The 17,880-nt window shown below is 67.0% G+C and overlaps 2 protein-coding genes across 7 annotated transcripts in view; one reads left to right on the forward strand and one right to left on the reverse strand.

Annotated features, from left to right (window-relative positions):
* The first annotated feature begins 294 nt into the window (after nt 1–294).
* On the forward strand, nt 295–6,986 carry INKA1 (inka box actin regulator 1). 2 transcript variants are annotated; one of them, XM_024193657.2, is made up of 2 exons: nt 295–352; nt 5,837–6,986. In XM_024193657.2, the coding sequence occupies exons 1-2, from the start codon at nt 302–304 to the stop codon at nt 6,719–6,721; spliced, it is 936 nt and encodes a 311-aa protein (XP_024049425.1). In that variant the 5' UTR covers nt 295–301; the 3' UTR covers nt 6,722–6,986. The 2 variants fall into 2 exon arrangements, with proteins under 2 accessions (XP_024049425.1, XP_029768514.1); XM_029912654.1 differs by lacking the exon at nt 295–352 and adding an exon at nt 3,398–3,692.
* Nucleotides 6,987–7,115: 129 nt separating this feature from the next.
* The window catches only part of UBA7 (ubiquitin like modifier activating enzyme 7), a 58,075-nt gene continuing 47,310 nt past the window's right edge, over nt 7,116–17,880 (reverse strand). For all 5 annotated transcript variants that reach the window (XM_026657042.2, XM_026657041.2, XM_026657039.2 and 2 more), the window contains 6 exons: nt 17,480–17,589; nt 16,893–16,985; nt 16,234–16,428; nt 9,266–9,367; nt 8,646–8,746; nt 7,116–7,790 (listed from right to left, as the gene is read on the reverse strand). In XM_026657042.2, the coding sequence (XP_026512827.1) occupies nt 7,655–7,790; nt 8,646–8,746; nt 9,266–9,367; nt 16,234–16,428; nt 16,893–16,985; nt 17,480–17,589 (737 nt within the window). In that variant the 3' untranslated portion in view covers nt 7,116–7,654. The remainder of the gene's footprint in view (nt 7,791–8,645; nt 8,747–9,265; nt 9,368–16,233; nt 16,429–16,892; nt 16,986–17,479; nt 17,590–17,880) is intronic.

Genomic DNA, 17,880 nt, shown 5'->3' on the forward strand with positions numbered 1-17,880 from the left:
CCGGCCCCCCACCGGGGCCCCTCGCGCCGTCTGGCCCTGGCCAGTCCCGGCGATGCCCCTAGCGGGCTCAGGCCCCCGCCGCCCCAGGAGTCACGTTACTGCGGCCTCCCATTGGCCCGGCCCGGCCCTCCGGTCGGGGGAGACCGGGGCTCATTGGCTGCTCCGGGGCGGGGGCCGGGCCTGGGACAGCGAGCGCCTGGGATCCAGCTCGCAGCTCCGAGCCAGCGCCGAGCGCCGGGCTGGCGGGGCGCCCTGGGCTTCCTGTGCGCACCAGGGCTGCCTGCCTAGCCGCCCCCCCGACATGCGCCGCGCCCGGCTGGACGCCTCCCTCGGCCGCCTCCGGGCAGAAGTGGTGAGTGGCCAGACTCGGGGCGCGCTGGGCCCGGGAGGGCAGCGGGTCCGGCCGGGCAGCCTGGCTTCCCCTGGCAGCGGCGGGGCTAGCCCGGGGAAGGGCGCCGAGGATGCAGGGCAGAGGCCAGGGACGTGCCTGGAGTACTGGGGCTCAGCTCTGCCCGGACCATGCCTGGCACCGCTGGGTTCGGTCGCCTGCCCGCGCTGGGCACATGCCAGCCCTGCCCGCTCCTGTGCCCAGAGCTGCACGGGGGGCCGGGCAGCCCCAGGCTGGGCGTCACCAGGGTCAGGCCACAGTGTCGGGCCAGCGGCTGTGCTGGACCAGAGCTACCCCCAGCCCCTGCGATTGGGCCTGCCCGGCTCTGGGACCCCCGGGACCCTAGCAGGGCCCAGATTGCCCCCAGGTCCCCTGCTGCTCCTCTGGCTGCGGGAGCTCCATGCCCGGGGACTCAGCCCGGCTCCAACCCTGCCCTCTCTGCATGGGGTGGGGGAGGGGCTGGCTGCCCCCAGGCAGGTGGGCGCTGGGCTGCCCTGCCATGAGGTGGGGGGCTGGGGGCATTGGCGGGGGGCAGAGTGTGACCCGCTTGCAGTTACTGGCGGCTGGAGGAATCTCCAGCCATAATTACAAAACGTGACCAGGGACTTGGGGACTGACGTGAGAAGCCACAGGGGCCTGATTTCCTCCCTCCCCCCCCCCCCCAGCCAGCCTCAGGGGCCTGATCCCCTGTGTGACCCAGGCACAGGCCCCCCCTCTCCTCTGCTGGCCTCAGGGGCCTGATCCTGTGTTACCTGGGCACTGCCCGCTGCTGGTCTCAGGGCTCCCCAAGTCCCTGGGCACCTCTGAAAATCTGGTTTTTGGCCCCCGGGTGGGTGGGCTGTGCTGGCGCAGGGCAGGGTCCCTGGGCAGGGCTGTGCGCGCACACACACATCTCCGGGCACCCACATGCACTTTTACCCGCATGGGGCAGCAGGCGCGTGTGCTTTGTGTCCGGGGTTGGGTGGTCCCTGCGGGCAGGGGAGGAGCAGCAGGATTCCTCCTCTCGCAGGTGGCTGACACAGGAAGCCATTTTTGTTGTTTTACATCTGATGTCAAGTAAGTGCCGACTGCTGAACAACTGGTTGCTGGGTGACAGGATAGTGACGTCAGAGCTGGGGGAGCCAATCTGCCCAAGGGGATAGTGACATCAGAGCTGGGCGAGCCAATCCACCCGAGGGGATAGTGATGTCAGAGCTGGGGGGGCCAATCCGCCCAAGCTGGCCCCGGTTCAACCGTGACTGGCAGTGGCAGAGGTGCTGTTGGGCCCTGTCACTTGGTCCCATGTCTCCTTCCTGTAGGGTCTGCCGTGTCCCTGGGCTGGGGCTAGGGCTGAACGGGCGGATCCTGTGGCTGTTCTGGATCCCTGGGCATGGCCTCTGCTATGGGAGTGGGCCCCTGGCACTAGCCCTGCTGTCTCTGGGCCCATGTGGGTCTGCACGCTTGGTAGGGCAATTTCCCTGGCCCCTGGGGAGCATGTGGCCCTGATGCCCTCAATCCTCCGGTAGCTCTGGGCAAACCTGGCCCCAGTTCAGGTTGGAGCTTTGGCGGAGCCAAACGATAGACGGTTTCCATGGCATGTTGGATGCCAGGCTGCCGGGACCAGCTGCCCAAGCTACCCCCTGCAGGGCTGCCTTTGGCCAGGACCTCGGCTGGTGTGGCCCAGAAGAGCCGGGAGCAAATGAGAAAGGGCCCGGCACTGCCTGCAGGGACCGTGAAGCTGAACATGCCTTGGGTCCATCCAGCCCCCCAGGACCCAGGGCAGTCTGCACACCCCATGCCTTGCAGCCCAGCTGCCCTCAGCCAGCAAGTGGGAGTCACCAACTCATTTCTAGGACAAAGGGACTGAGCCCGAGCTGTGGTGCCATCGCTCACGGTCAGGGACACGAGGGTGGAGCCACGGGGCGACTGGGCAAGCAGCCCCTCGTGGTGCAGTAGTGCAGGAGGTTTCCAGGGCTCGGGGCTGCAACAGGCAGAGGGGCTGAACTGCAAAGTCCTGGAATTGCCAGTGTTTCCCTGCGGGAAGTGCAGCAATGCCCTCAGTCAGGGCGCGGAGGGGGAGGCGTGGTGGCTGGCAGGCACGGTGGGATGTGGGGGTGGCTGGAAGCAGGAGGAGCCCCACCCCAAAGCACAGAGCTGGAGCACTAGGGAGCCTCTCAGGCCGGGCTCGCCTTGTTAAGGCCCCAAATGCTTCTGCTCCCATGGCCTCATGGCCTGCCCTTGGCAAGGCTCCTGGCACTCCAGCCGCGGCATGTCCCTGCTGGCCACCTACCACACAGCGCGCTGCTCTGTGTACCTGGCGGGGCTGGGAGTCAGGACTCCAGGGTTTGCTTCCCTGCTGTGGGCGGGAGTGGGGGCTAGTGGTTAGAGCCAGGCCAGGGAGTCCAGACTCGTGGGTTCAATTCCCAGCTCTGGCACACTCGTGTGTGTCCGTGAGGCAACCCCAGCCCCGATGTTTGCCCAGCCATCTGGGTGTGACTGCAGGGGTTGGTACTGACAAGGGGACCTTAGCAGGTCCCATCGGAGGGTGCCTGTTGGCGTGGCTGGTGCCCCATGTGTGCCTGGCCCTGGTGAGCAGTTCAGCTCCCTCCTCCCTGGGCCCGATGCCTGTACTGGCTGTGTGGGACAGCTCCGATGGCCCCCAGAGCACACATCGTCCCGCGCTGCTGGCGCGTCCCGGTGGAGTGTGGCCCATGGCTGCTCCAGGCCCTGGCTCATGGCCCTTCGCCAGTGGTACATGCCAGCCCCAAGGAATTCCCAGGGGTTGGTGGGAGCCAGGGTCCCTCCACACCGCTCCAGGCCAGGCCCATGTGCTGCCCCTTCCCTCTGTCCCCCAGCGCTGGGCTCTCCTGGGCACCCAGCGTCTCTGGCCAGGCCCAGCTTGTGTAACTCCAGCTGCCGTCTCTATTTGTCATGTCCCAGCGGCTGGGCTGGGCTGGGGCTGGGGCTGGAGCTGCAGCTGCCGACGCGGTGGGACAGCTGCTTGCTCACCCCGACATGCTGCAGCATGCGGCAGGGATGGGCCCACTTGGTGCAGGAGCAGCAGGAAAGTGGTGCCCTGGGGCTGAGTGCACGTCCAGGCAGCGGGGCCCTGCGTGTGCGGCTCCCCCTTGCAGCTCCACACCCAACCCGGGCAGACACTGCTGCAACCACAGAGACCACTGCTCGAATGCCCAGCCCAACCCAGCCGGACCCCGGCATCTCCCAGGGCAGCTCCTGTGACCACCCAGAGAGGGGACAGGGACTCAGCTCCAGCTTTGGGGGCCCTGGGCCCAGCTGGGCTCACTGCCCGGGAGCCCAGAGCCTGGTGAGTTGTCTGGGGGCTCCCCTGGGGGCTGAGTGACATGGGGATCAGAGGGGGACTCCTTGCAGCCAGTGCTTGGTGAGCACGGGGGGGGGGGGGGAGGGGTTTGGGGGGGGGGGGGGGGTGGGGGGGGGGGGGGGGGGGGGGGGGGGGGGGGGGGGGGGCAGGGTGTATAGGTGGTGGTGGGGTGTTTATGGGAGGTGTGGAGAAAGGGCAGAGGGTGTATGGGGGAAGGACATGGAGAGGGTGTATAGAGGAAGGGGATGTGGGGCATGGTGTATATGAGGTTGTGGTTGCATATGGGGTGTGTGGGGACAGTAAGGGGGGTGGATGGGGAGGTGGGGTGGCAGGGGGTGTATAGGGGCGTGTGGCTGGGGAGTGGGGGTGGCAGGGGGTATGGGGTGTGTGGGGATGGAGCGGGGATGGATGGGGGGCAGAGGGTGGATGGGGGCATGGGGATGGGGCGAGGGATGGATGGGGCAGAGGGTGGATGGGGAGTGTGAGGACAGGGCATGGGGTGGATGGGGGCATGGGGGACGAGGGGATAGGGCGGGAGGTGAATGGGGGAAGGGGACAGGACAGGGGTGGATGGGGGTGTGGGGTATGGGGGCATGAGGACGGGGCAGGGAGGTGGATGGGGGGCGTGGGGACAGAGCAGGGGGTATGTGGGGTGGCAGGTGGTGGATGGGGTGGGCACTCTTGTGTCCCGTAGCCGGTCACTGGGGACAGGGTCGCTGCCATGGAACAACCTGGCCCGTGGGGCTGGGCCCCGGCCGATAAACCCTGAATGTCCATCCCATCCTGGCTCCTGGGGGCCTTGTTGCCATTGGGCCGGTGCTGGGAGAGCATTGGAGAGGACCAGGACTGCGGACAGGGTGACAGGTGTTGGGATGGGGGAGACAGTGACGGGGCTGTTGGAGGCAGGGGATGGTGATGGGGCTTTTTGAGGGGACAGGGCTGTTGGAGGTGTTGGGATGGTGATGGAGCTGATGGAGGCAGGGGACGGGGCTGTTGGAGGTGTTGGGACAAGTGATAGGGGACGTGGCTGCTGGAGGTGTCGGGCCGGGTGATGGGGTTGTTGGAGGCAGAGGACGGGACAGTTGGAGGTGTTGGGACAGGGCTGATGGAGGTGGGGGATGGGGCTGTTGGGACGGGGGACAGGGCTGTTGGGAGGTGTTGGGACGGGTGATGGGTGACAGGGCTGTTGGGACATTGATGGGGATGATGGAGGTGGGGGACGGGGCAGTTGGTGCGGGGACGGGGCTGATGGAGGTGGGGGATGGGGCTGTTGGAGGTGTCAGGACGGGTGATGGGTGGCAGGGCTGTTGGGAGGACAGGGCTGTTGGAGATGAGGAATGGAGCTGTTAGGGGGATGGGGCTGATGGAGGTGTCGGGATGGCTGTGGGGGGGATGGGGCTCTTGTGAGGGGGACGGGGCTGTTGGAGTTGGGAGACGGGGCAGTTGGAGGTGTTGGGATGGGTGATGGGGCTGATGGAGGTGGGGGATGGGGCTGGTGGAGCTGTCGGGATGGGTGATGGGGAATAGAGCTGTTGGGAGGACAGGGCTCTTGAGATGGGGACAGGGCTGATGGTGGTGGCGGATGGGGCTGTTGGAGGTGTTGGGACGGGTGATGGGTGACAGGGCTGTTGGGACGGGGTTGAGGGAGATGGGGGAGGGGGCTGTTGGGACATTGATGGGGCTGATGGAGGTGGGGGACGGGGCTGTTGGAGGTGTTGGGACGGGTGATGGGGCTGTGAGGGAGATGGGACTGTTGGGACTGTGACAGGACTGATGGAAGTGGGGGACGGGGCTGTTGGGGTGGTGACAGGGCTGATGGAGGTGGGGGACTGGGTTGTTGGAGGTGTCAGGACAGGTGACGGGAGACAAGGCTGCTGGGGAGATGGGGTTGTTGAAGGTGTCAGGACGGATGATGGGTGAAAGGGCTGTTGGGGGGATGGGACTGTTGGAGGTGTTGAGAGGGGTGATGGGGGTAGGGCTGTTGGGCAGACAGGGCTGTTGGGACGGTGATGGGGCTGATGGAGGTGGGAGATGGGGCTGTTAGGGGGACGGGGGATGGGCCAGCCATGCTGCCCGGGGGGCCAGTCCAGCAGGGCAGCGATGACGTCACCATGTTCCTCTCCCCACAGCTGTGCCTGCGGGCGGCGGGGGACACGCTGCGGGACCAGATGCAAGGCATGATGCGGACTCTGCATGAGCTGAAGCGGGTGCCAGGCCCAGCTCCACGGCTGGGCCCCCCCAAGCCGGCGCCAGCTCCCCCCGGGCCCTGCTGGGAGCAGCCTGCGGAGAACCGGGCATCGGCCATCTCAGAGGCAGACTCTGCCTGCTGCCTGGAGCTGGCGGAGGAGGAGGAGTGCGCGCCACCCGCTAGCGAGAGGAGCCTGGAGTTCGACTCGGGCTACTCGGAGGTGTCGGGGGGCACGTGGCGGGAGGAGGAGGGGCCAGTGCTGCGCAGGAACCCCCCGCCCTCCTGCCAGCGGGCACACAGGCTCTCCACGGGGGGCTTCCTCCGCAGCAGCCCTAGCCAGGCCCCTGGCTGGCGGGTCCGGCCCAAGTCCACCTCAGATGCCTGCCTGGAGCAGTGGCGGGTGCTGGAGCCGGCGGACACACAGGACTGGACTGTGGCACTGCTCTCACAGAGCCGCAACCGGCAGCCGCTCGTGCTGGGTGATAACTGCTTTGCCGACCTGGTGGAGAACTGGATGGACCTGCCTGAGGAGAATGTCTTGCCCCGCCGGCTGGCCAAGCCCCACAGCTTCTTACTCAGCCTCTCGGGCAACGTGCGGCGCAAGCTGGCCAGCCTGGCGCGCCCCAGGGGCCCCACCGCCCCCCAGCCTGGCCCCAAGCACCTCTCCGGCCCGGGGGGCCTCGGTGGGCGGGCGCAGGGACCCCTCTTCCACCAGTCACACGGCGACATTGCCAAGCTCACCACGGACTGCACCCGCTTCGCTGCCCTCCTGAACAGCCGCAGCCGGCAGCCAATCATCTGCAACGACATTATTGGCTACATTTAGTCCCACCCCCGGCACATTCCTGTCCCAGCTCTGCATTTGTACCCAGCTATGTAAATAAACAAACAGCTTTTGTATGGAACGCGCAGCCGGAGCCCACGCTTGGGGGAGAGGGGGCAGCGCCGGGCACGGCCAGAGCCCGTCACTGGCCCAGCGTGCTCTTGTCCTCACCAGGGGCTTTGTGCCAGCTTCACCTGGGTGGCTGCAGCCTGCACTGGGGCAGGGGAGGGAGCCTGGCTCACCCAGATGGTGCACACGCAGTGCACGCACCCACACACACAGAATGATCAATGCACGCACACGCACTCCCCCACAGTGCACATGCATGCACTGCATGCTGCACAATCATGCTGCACGCACAGGGCACACCCATTGAAATGCTGATTTCCCCCTTTTCCCTCGCCAGCTGCCAGGGAGCCGCCGGTGGGGGGTGCCAAGCTGTCCTGCCCCTGCTCATCTGAGGCTGCCATGCCCAGCTCCCATGGTTGAGGCGGCACCAGGCTGGGCCCTGATCTGTGGCACAGAGTTGGCGCTGGTGCCAGACTGTCCTGGGACTAGGGGGTCCACAAAACACCTCCAGCCAGGCCCCTCGCTGTCCCAGAAGCTGCCCGGGGAGTGGGGCTATTGAACCTGTTATGCCCCTCCCCATTTCAGCAGGAGAATTGCAGCAGGTGAGTTAACGGATGGAGGCACTGCCCAACCCCCCCAGAATGAGCAGTCCTCTGGCTCCTACTGACGGGGCAGGGGTTTATTAGCTGTAGGGGGGGCGGGGGCAGGCCTCGCTCCTAGTGCGCCCATCTACATCCTGGGCTCTCCACTGCCAGGCTGGTGAGAAGGGGGCCAGCGTCCTGCTGAGCATCTCAGGGGCCCTGTAGCGTACAGCCAAGCCCCCGCTGCCTGTCTGTGCCCAGGGAGGCGCCCAGCAGCAGGCTTCGCTCAGCCACAGGGCAGCCGAACATGCACGGGCGGTAAGACGTCGTCGTCCTGTTCGTCCTCGCAGACCAGGTCCAGCACCAAGATCCGGGGGGGCGGCCAGGCTGCTCCAGGGGGGCTGCCCACCAGCTGCGTCAGTCTAGGGAAGGGGAAGGGTAAATAAGCCACGGGACATCCAGTAGGAGCCAGGCCCAGTGTATGTGCCCAGAGGCTGTGCCAGTCAAACCCCTGGCGACCCTGCATCAGTGGAGACTTGGCAGTGCCAGTGGGCACAGCCCTGGCTGGGGAGGGGGCTGGGTTCCAAGCACCCGAAGCCAGGTTTGAAGAGCCCCTCTCTGTGGGCGTCCAGCCGGCCTGCCTGGGGCAACACCCCAAGCTCTGAGTGACTCTCCATGCCAGCCCTGCGGGGGTCAGTCCCTGCCCCTCGCCAGGCTCCCCTAGCGCCCCCCCCCCCCCCATGCTGACCCTGGTCCCAGTCCTGCTCCTCGCCGAGCCCAGGGGTGCTGGCAGGGGTCTTTGGCTGGAGGAGCTCCCATGGCCAGGCCTGAGGGCAATGCCACCTGGCCCTCGGGGCCTTCCTGATGAGCGCAGCCAGCAAGGGGCCGGGCGGGGGTCCCGATGCAGGAAGCAGGATGTTTACCCAGTGGTCAGACTGGCTGGGAGCCAGTGATGCAGCTGTCAGAGAAGGGGGGGAGCTGGAGTCCTGGTGAGCGGGGGGGAGGGGCAGCAGGGGGGAGAACTGGAGCCCTGGAGAGGGGGAGGGGCAGGGGGGAGCTGGAGTCCTGGCAACTGGCGGGGGAAGGGCAGTGGGTTACGCAGGAGCTGGTAGCGGGGGGGGGGAGCTGGTGCTGGTCCCCAGGACCTCACTCGGGATGGGGGCTCATGGGGTGATGCCCCCTGCTGCAGACCAATCAGCCCCCTGCAGAGGGAGGGCAGCCAGCCCAGGGCCAGAGGAGAGCCGGCTGCCAGCCCAGAGGCCCAAGACAACGCCTACCTGCGGGCGAGCTGTGCCTCGCGTTTCTGCTTGGCCCAGAAGCTGGCATAGAGAATGGTCACCCCACACAGCACTGTGCGCACTGGCAGGCCGTGCACCCCCTGTAAGGCAGGAGGGGCGACAGGGATTGGGCAGGTCAGTGCCAGGCCCAGCACTGGGCACTCGCTTCCCATTGGCTTTTGTGAAATAGGAAAAAAGGTGTAAGTGGGGGGTCTCCCCCACATCCCCGGGTCTCTCCCAAGCCCCAGACGAGGCTGTTTCTCCAGCCATTGGGTAGCATCAGTGGCTCCGCCCAGCACAAGTCCCAGACTGGATGTGCCTGGACTAGGCCAGCATGCAGGGGGCTGTCTGGAGAAAGTGGGCCAGCCAAGACCTTCCCAAGCAGCCATGTCTGGCAGTGGGCACCCCAGAGAGACCTGGGTAGGGGGTGGGTGAGAGCTGCGGGGGAGGTGAGTGCCTGCCTGGGGTGGGGGCAGACTGCCCAAGGCCCAGCCACTGCCTCTAGGCAGTGGGGACAGGGCTCAGGTCCCAGAGGGAAAGGGGGGGGGTCAGCAGGATGGGGGGGCACAGGCCTGTTCCCACAGCCCAGGCTCTGGTGGGGAGTTGGGGGGGAGGGTCACCTGCAGCTGGTCCAGGAGCTCCTGCAGGCTCAGCTCCTCCCTGTGGGCGCCGATCCCGGGCACCTCAACCCGATGCCAGCAGCTCCACATCTCCTGGCCATACTGGTGGGGACACAAGGGCAGGCTGATGTCAGCATGTGGCAGCACACCCCTCCCCCCACCCCTCTGTAGCGACCACAGGGCCAGGGAGCTGGGTCTCCCCATCTGTTCCCCCCCCCCCCGAGCACCAGCTCTGTGCATGGCCATGTACACTGGGACTGCCCCTCAACAATGGCACACGGATCTCTCCCTGCGCTGCCCATTAATACAGGGCTGCGGGTCGTGAGGGGCATCACCAGAGCTGGCAGGAGCTCGGGGCTGGGCTAGCAGGGTCTGTGGGTCAGGAGTGAGGGGCACCAGCCAAGTCAGGGGGGCGGTTTGCCTGGCTGGTCCCTTTTGCAATTCCCTCCTTTTCAGAATAATCAAAATCACTCCAGAATGTGAATTAGAAAATCCACATCCTGACAGTGGGGCCCAGAGCCTCCCTGGCCAATCCAGCACTCAGCCCACTTCCTCGATGCCTGTCCAAGTCCTGGCCGCTGGCTGGTGAGGGTGAGTGCAAACAGGACCCTGCATCTGGGCACAGCAGTGTTAGGGCATGGGGGCCATGCCCAGCCCCCCCCCCCATCCCCTCACATTGGGATGGGCAGGATGCAGAGGTCAGGGCAGGACATACGGCCTGGGGGGGGGACACTGGAGGTGGAGGCAGGACACAGCCCCAAGCAGACTTGGGCACAAGCTCTGCTCGCCCCACGGGGAGCTGGAGCCCCTGGCTGGCCAGGCTGGGACAGGGGACAACCCCCCTCCCCTGTGGGCTGTGCCCAGGCATATTGCTCCCCTGTGAGCATTGCCTTGGTGAGGGACTGGCATGGCCCCCGCTGCTGTCTGTGCCTCCAGTGCTGCCAGTGCCAGGGGGGTCTGGGCTGCTGAGCTCTGGAGAGGCCGGGCGGGGCAGCCCTGCACAAAGCCCCATTGAGGCAGTGCTCCCCCCGCACACACACAATCAGTCACTTCTTCTGCCAAGCCCTGCGGGTCTCTGCCCTGCACAGGACCCAGCCAGCTGGGGCTGGGGGCGGCTTCAACTGCCAACAAGCCAGGCCTTTCTGGGCAGCCCGGATGTGGGGAGAGCACACAGGGCACACGAGGCCGTCAAAGGGGAGATGACTGGAGTGCCTGGGGTTCGGGGGCAGGAGTTCTTACTGGCTCGGCCCTGGCATGGCTCATCCCCCCAACCCAGGGCCAGCATCGCTCCAGCTGGCTCCACCCCAGGCTGCAGAGATCTAGGGGGCAGCACAGTCGCCCCAGCCACCTCCTGCATCACAACTGGTCAGTCCACAGCACTTCCCCCAGCCTCACAGCTTCACTCACAGGCCTAGTGCCCACGATACTCAGTGCCAGCCCCAGGGCAAGCCAGCCCCCTGCCCCTCCCCTGCTGGGCTCTCTGCTCTGCCTTCCAGCAGAGCCCCCACTGTGCCAAGTCCCAGCTCCCTGCTCCTGGCCACTCTGCCGCCCTTCAGGCAGTGAGCTCATGGTAAGGAAACTGAGGCGCAGAGGCTGCAGGACCTGAGAAAGCCCCTGCAGCAAGCCTGGCAGAGCTGAGCATGGCCCCTGGCTGGGCAGCTGGGGCTGGGGTGGGTGTGCTGGGAGCGGAACAGCCTGGCCATTTGCTGCAGCTGGCCCTGGCCATTTGCTCTTGCCAAGTGCTGAGCAGGACTCCACCCCTTCTCACCCGAGTGGGACAAGGCATTAGCACCTGGCCCCTCCCCCCACCCCATCCCCTTCGCCACCTGCAGCCTGAGAGCCTGGCGGAGTTAACCCTGTGCCTGCCATGGCACAGCTCCTCCTCTGGCCCCCACACGGAGCTGGGGGACCTATGTGGGCACTGCCCCACATCCCCTCAGCCCAGCCTGGGAGATGCCAGCTGTGCCCCTGGATTCCCGGGTTCAAGTCCTGCCTGATGCCCCGCTGGGTGAACCTGGCGCAGCTCGTCCGCTCCCAGCACCTCAGGTCCCATCTGGGCAAGGGGCTGACGCTCCCACGGGGGCTGGCAGCAGGGCCGGCGCTTCCAGTAGGCGACCCTAGGCGGTCGCCTAGGGCGGCAGGATTTGGGGGGCGGCATTTTGCCGCCCTCGGCAGAAATTCAGCGGCGGGGGGGTCCTTCCGCTCCGAGTTTTTGGCGGAGATTCGGAGGCGGGTCCTTCACTCACTCCGGGACCGGCCGCCGAAGTGCCCCGAAGACACGGAGTGGAAGGACCCCCGCCGCCAAAGACCCCAGGCCCGCTGAATGCTCAGAGAAGCGCTGCTGCCTAGGGCGGCAAAAACCCTGGCGCCGCTCCTGGCTGGCAGGAAACTGTTCCACTCTTGCCAGCCTGCGCCCCCTTCCTGCCCCCAAGGGCAGCAGGGCGCTGACCCGGACGTCTCCGCTTCTCCGCACATTGAGCCAGAGCTCAGCATGCTCAGGGCAGCCAGGCAGAAGCCAGCCTCTGCCCCTGCCGCCCTTGGCCTGCTCTCCTGCCAGCCGCTGTGTGCTGGAGCCATGGCCCCACTGGTCTCCCAGCCAGGGAAGGGCTCCCCCAAGGCGCCCAGGCCTTAAGTGGGGCTCCGGACCCCCTTGGGCTGCAGCTTGGACCACTCAGCAGGGGGCGCTCTTCCCTGGTTGTCAGGGGTTGGGCCAGCATAGACGAGGGGCTGTGCAGCAGGGTGTGGAGCAGGGGGTTCTCCCTGGCCCACAGGGCCGGCCCCCTTGCCCCTGTAGGGGGTGCTCTCCTTACCCACGCTGGGACCAGCCCCCAACCCCATTGCACCCCAGGCCCAGGAGCTGCGGTGTTGCTGCTGCTGGGGTCCTGGCCAGGCTGTGGAGTGCCCTGCTCCTGGGGGGGGGGTGCACTACCGGGGTGGGGGGAGGGCTGCGGGAAGGCAAGTGCAGGCCGGTAGCTGACCTGGCTGAGTTAGTGGAAATACACTGAGAGACAAATGTTTGGCGCCTCCTCTTCCCCGCCGCCCCAGCCAGCCTGGCTCCCCTTCCCCCGCCCCCACAGGCAGCCTGGCTCCCGTCAGCGCTTCCTGTGCAGCAGGAAACTTGCCTCCTCCCCCGACACATGGTCCCAATTTAGGGCCCTGCCTCCCCCTTCCCCCGCTCCCCATCTGCTGCTCAAGCGGAGTGTCAGGCCTGCGGAGGGGAGCAGAGCCGGGGGTGCCCGTCCCAGATGGGGGAGAAGAATGTGGGGGAAGTCCCTCACAGGCTGGTGGGGAGAAGAGCTGGGAGGGTGCCCGTCCCAGGCCCGGGGTGGGGGGGGGGGGAGCCAGGCATTGGCACACAGCAGGGACGGGAGCAGATGCTGGGTGACGCTGGAGGGGGAGAGCTAGAGATGGCCAGGGGCTCCATGCTGAGCACCCAAACTTGGGACGGGATGGCCCCTGGCTCCACAGACAGCCTCTCCCCACCATGCCCCACAGACAGATGGCTCCTGCCCCCCACCCCATAGTAACAGGCCCTGTGCTCAGCCCTTGCTCTGCACACAGGCCCCCGCTGCCCCATGGCTCCCCACTACCCTACAGCCCCCCACTGATCCCCAGAGTTCAGCCTGTTCCCCCGCTACCCTACAGCCCTCGGCTCATCCCCACAGCTCTGCCTACTCCCAGAACTGCCCCACAGTACCCTGCAGATCCCCACAGCTCTGCCTTGGAGCCCCCCACAGCTCCACCTGCTCCCCCCACTACCCCACAGCCTCTGCTACCCCACAGCTCTGCCTGCTCCCCCCGCTGCCTTACAGCCCCCCACAGCTCTGCTTGCTCCACCCTCTGCCCTACAGCCCCTGCTACCCTGCTGCCCCACAGCCCCTCGCTGATCCCCAAACCTCAGCCTGCTCCCTTCTCTGCCCTACAGCCCCCCACTGTCCAACAGCTCTGCCTGCTCCCCCGCTGCCCTACAGCCCCACATTGCTCCCCACAGCTCTGTCTGCTTCACCCGCTGCCCCACAGCTCCACCTGCTCCCCCCGCTGCCCTACAGCCTCCCACTGCCCTACAGCTCTGCTTGCTCCCCCCACTGTCCTACACTGATCCCCTCAGCTCTTCCTGCCCCCCGCCCTACAACCCCTCGCTGTCCCACAGCTCTGCTTGCTTCCCCCACTGCCTCAGAGGCCCCCACTGACCCAGAGCTCTGCTTGCTCCCCACACTTCCCCACAGCCCCCCACTGCTCTGCCTGCTCCACCCAATGCCCTATAGCCCCCACTGCTCCACAGCTCTGCCTGCTCCCCGCACTGCCCCACAGCCCCTCCACTGATCCCCACAGCCCTGCCTGCTCCCCCAACTGCCCCACAGCCCTTCCACTGATCCCCACAGTTCCTCCTGCTCCTCTCCCTGCCCTACAGCCCCTCGCTGCCACACAGCTCTGCCTGCTCCCCACACAGCCCCCCGCTGATCTCCACAGCTCTGCCTGCTCCCCCCACTTCCTCACAGCCCCCAACAGCTCTGCCTGCTTCCCCCTCTGCCACATATCTCTGCCTGCTCCCACTGCTTCCCTATAGACCCGCTGCCCCACATATCTGATGCTCCCCCCACTGCCCTACAGCCCCCCACTGATCCCCACAGCTCTACCTGCTCCCCTCGCTGCCCTACAGCCCTCGACTGATCCCCACAGCTCTGTCTCCTCCCCACGCTGCTCCACAGCCCCCTGCTGATCCCCAAACCTCAGCCTGCTCCCCCCCTCTGCCTTACAGCCCACCGCTGCCCCACAGCTCTGCCTGCTCCCCCCTCTGCCTTACAGCCCCACACTGATCTCCACAGCTCTGCCTGCTCCCACCGCTACCCCACAGCCCTTCATTGCCACAGAGCTCTGCCTGCTCCCCCCTCTGCCCTACAGAACCCCGCTGCCCAACAGCTCTGCCTGCTGCCCCGCTACCCACAGCCCCTCATTGCCACAGAGCTCTGATGCTCCCCCCTCTGCCCTACAAAACCCCGCTGCCGCACTGATCAGCCTGTTCCCCGCTGCCATACAGCCCCCCACTGATCCCCAAAGTTCAGCCTGCTCCTCCGTCTGCTCTACAGCCCCCCCCCACTGCCCCATATCTCTGCCTGCTCCCACTGCTTCCCTATAGACCCCGCTGCCCCACATATCTGATGCTCCCTGCACTGCCCTACAGCCCCCCACTGATCCTCACAATTCTGCCTGTCCCACCTCTGCACTACAGCCCCTGCTACCCCACAACTCTGCCTGCTCCCCCCTCTGCCCTACAGCCCCTGCTGCCCCACAGGTCTGCCTGCTCCTCCCTCTGCCCTACTGCCCCCCACTGCCCCACAGTTCTGCCTGCTCCACCATCCGCTGTACAGCCCCCCACTGTCCCACAGCTCTGCCTGCTCCCTCTGCTGCCCTACAGGCCCCGCTGCCCCACAGCTGCACCTGCTCCCACTGCTGCCCCACAGCTCTGCCTGCTCCCCCCTCTGCCCCAGAGCCTCCCGCTGCTGCACAGCTCAGACTGCTGCCCCACAGATCCACCTGGTCCCCCCACTGCCCCACAGCCTCCCACTGCCCCACAGCCCTTGCTGCTCCCCCCACTGCCCCACAGCCCCCCACTGATCCCCAAAGCTCTGCCTGCTCCCTCCCGCTGCCCTACAGCCCCCCGCTGCCCCACAGCTCTCCCTGCTCCCCCCACTACTCCATAGCCCCCCACTGCCTCACAGCTCTTCCTGCTCCCCCCACTGCCCCACAGCCTCCCCATAGTCCCCCACAGCTCTGCCTGCTCCCCCCTCTGCCCTACAGCCCCTCCCCACTGCCCCACAGCTCTGCCTTCCCCCTACTGCCCTACAGCCCCCCAACTGATCCCCACCACTCATCCTGCTCCCCCCGCTGCCCCACAGACCCCCATGCCCCACAGCTCTGCCTGCTCCCTGCTGCCTTACAGCCCCCAACTAATTCCCACAGCTCTGCCTGTGCCTCCCGGTGCCCCAGAGCCCCCCACTGCCCCACAGCTCTGCCTGCGCCTGCCGATGCCCTACAGCTCTGCCTGCTCCCCCTGCTGCCCCACAGCGCTCTCGTGCAGCAAGGCCTGGCCAGGGGCAGGTCAGGGGTAGCTCCGCGTGGTAGAGAGAAGGGCGGCTACAGGGGCTGGCTGAAAGCTGCTCGGCCATGCCCAGGCAGCTGTTGGCAGAGCCCCGGTCCCTGGGATGCCGGCTCCCAGCATGGTCCAGGCGTCAGGGGCTGGACAGCTCCCCACACTGTGTGCACAGCATCTAGGCCCCCCACACATGCTGGGCCCTGCGCCCAGGCAGAGGGCACAGCATAGGCCAGGCTCACTCATGTGCACGGCGCCCCTGCAATGCCCCAGCTGTGGCTCCCCTTGCTCCAGCACCACCCAGAGTGGGGGATCCCTAGCTACAGCTGCAGCCCATTGCCCAGAGCTATGCTCCCCTCCACCACCATTGAGATGCAGCCCGTGCTGGGGAGGAACGCGGTGCAGCCAGGCAGCCACCCCAGAGCCGATAACAGCACACAGGAGATGGGAGTGTAACAGTGAGCTAGGACCCTCAGCGCACCTTCCCTGTGCCAACCTCCCCACGGCCACAGGCTGGGGCCATTCCCACACTGTACCTCCAGGGCACAGTCCCCATAGGGCCACGCTGGGGCATCAGGCCGTGACTGCCAGGGGAGACTCTGTATGGGTCTCTGCAGCACAGCACCCCTTGTGCTGCACTGGGGCATAGGCGCCAGCCCTGACTGCCGGAGAGACCCCCACCCTGCTCCCTGCAGCACAGTGGCTCCTAGTGCTGCACTGGGCCAGCCCTCACTGCCAGGGCACGGGCACCAGGTTCCGGCATCCCCCCAGCCACTGACTTTGCTGCCCTTGAGGAGGACCTATCCCCCCTCCCTGCCACTCAGCCCCTGCCCGGGTGCGGCGGAGGTCATTGGCAAGGCCAGGCATGGGGTCTCACCTTGTAAGTGGCTGGGGGCGACAGGGGCCGGAAGCGGGCGAGCAGCGGCTCCGCAAGCTGCAGGAAACTGTTGCAGTAGGAGCCGAGGTCCCGGTGACCCCACACCAGCTTGTAGAGCTCCAGGCATGCCAATCCGGCCACTGCCGCCGTCGTGGTGGCAATGGCGGGCACGATCCTGCCCGCTACCCGCTTGCTCTGCCAGGCAACAGGGAACTGTGTCAGCAGCAGCTGCCAGGGGCGGGTGCAGGGCCCCAAACCTCGCAGCTATCCTGGGGAGGCCTTCGCCCCACCTCCACCTCTGCCCCCACCCCTCATCTGTCCCCAGGGAGGCCCATAGCCCCAGCCCCGACCCCACCCTGTGTCTGTCCCCGGGGGGCCCATCATCCGACCCCCATCCCATGTCTGTTCCCGGGGGGCCCGTCGTCCCACCCCCAACCCGTGTCTGTGCCCGGGGGGACCGTCGCCCCACTCCTGCCCCGCATCTGTCCCAGGGGGGCCCATCGCCCCGCGTCTGTCCCCGGGAGGCGCATGGCCCCGGCCCCACCCTTCATCTGTCCCCGGGGAGGCCATCACCCCACCCCAGCCCCGTGTCTGTCCCTGGGGGTGCATGGCCCTACCCCCACCCCACCTCTCTCCCTGGGAGGACTGTCCCCCCGCACCTTGTGCCAGTCGGCAGGGGCGATGCCATAGTTTGCAGCCCGCAGGTTCGACGCGGCCATGATGAAATCCACATGGCCATTGCTGTCATCGTCCTGCAGGGCCAGTGTGAGAGGAGCGTGATGAGAACTGGGGGGGGGGGGGGGGGACGCAGGTGCCCAGCACGTCTCTGACATGAACCCCTGTTCTGAGTGACACGAACAGCCAGCTGCCTGGCAACTCTGGGCACTTCCTGACCCGTGGCCCCTGCCTGACCCCATGTGGCCTTGCCAGCCCCTGCCTGACCCTGCATGGCCACCCCGGCCCCTGCCCGACCCTGCGTAGCTTCACTGGCTCCTGCCCGACCCCACGTGGCAGTAATAGACAGTCCCTGCCCAGACAGCGCCCACAGGGCAAAGACCAGCCCGCTGATTGGGCCGTATGCTCCACCCTAGTCCCTCATGCTGCCCCTGGGCACATTGGAATCTCCTGCAGCCCCAGCCCCTGGGCGATGCCAACCAGGCCGGCCACCCACCCCAGCCACGGCTCACAGCACCCCCCCCCCCAGCACCTGGGGGAGAGTGACCCTGGCCAGCGCAGCCCCCGCTACCTTCTCAAAGTGGATAGGCTCCATGAGGTGGGTGCTACCGCACCCCCCCTCCAGCAGTGCCCGTCTGCGCTCTGCCAGCTCCTGCCTCAGCGCTGCCAGCTGCTCCTCGTCTGCAGGGGACACAGAGAACAGTGGGGCTGCAGCTGGGGGCTGGTCCCCCGGGCCCATCTGTGGTACTCAGGAAACCCCTGAGCCAGCAGCAGGGTGGGGCAGCTCTGGCAGGGAGACTGGGGCTGAGCGCCGTCCTGGGGTGAAGCCACGGACAGCAATGTCCCCAGCAGGCACTGCCCTGGGCTGTTCTGGGATGGTGCCAGGAGCCCTGCCAGGCCAGCAGAGCAGGGCCTGCGAGGTGCCCATTGGGGAGCAGGGCCAGTACACACCTCGGAGGGGCCCAGGGACAG

Source organism: Terrapene carolina, unplaced genomic scaffold (assembly GCF_002925995.2).
Source record: "Terrapene carolina triunguis isolate 2854851 unplaced genomic scaffold, T_m_triunguis-2.0 Scaffold235, whole genome shotgun sequence".
Classification (NCBI taxonomy): domain Eukaryota; kingdom Metazoa; phylum Chordata; order Testudines; family Emydidae; genus Terrapene; species Terrapene triunguis.

Excerpts from the sequence above, each read along its gene's own strand:
- INKA1 (XM_029912654.1), top strand. The coding sequence starts at position 3,555 with ATGCCCAGCCCAACCCAGCCGGACCCCGGCATCTCCCAGGGCAGCTCC. Across the intron at positions 3,693-5,836 it reads GCCCGGGAGCCCAGAGCCTG|CTGTGCCTGCGGGCGGCGGG; the intron begins GTGAGTTGTCTG and ends CTCTCCCCACAG.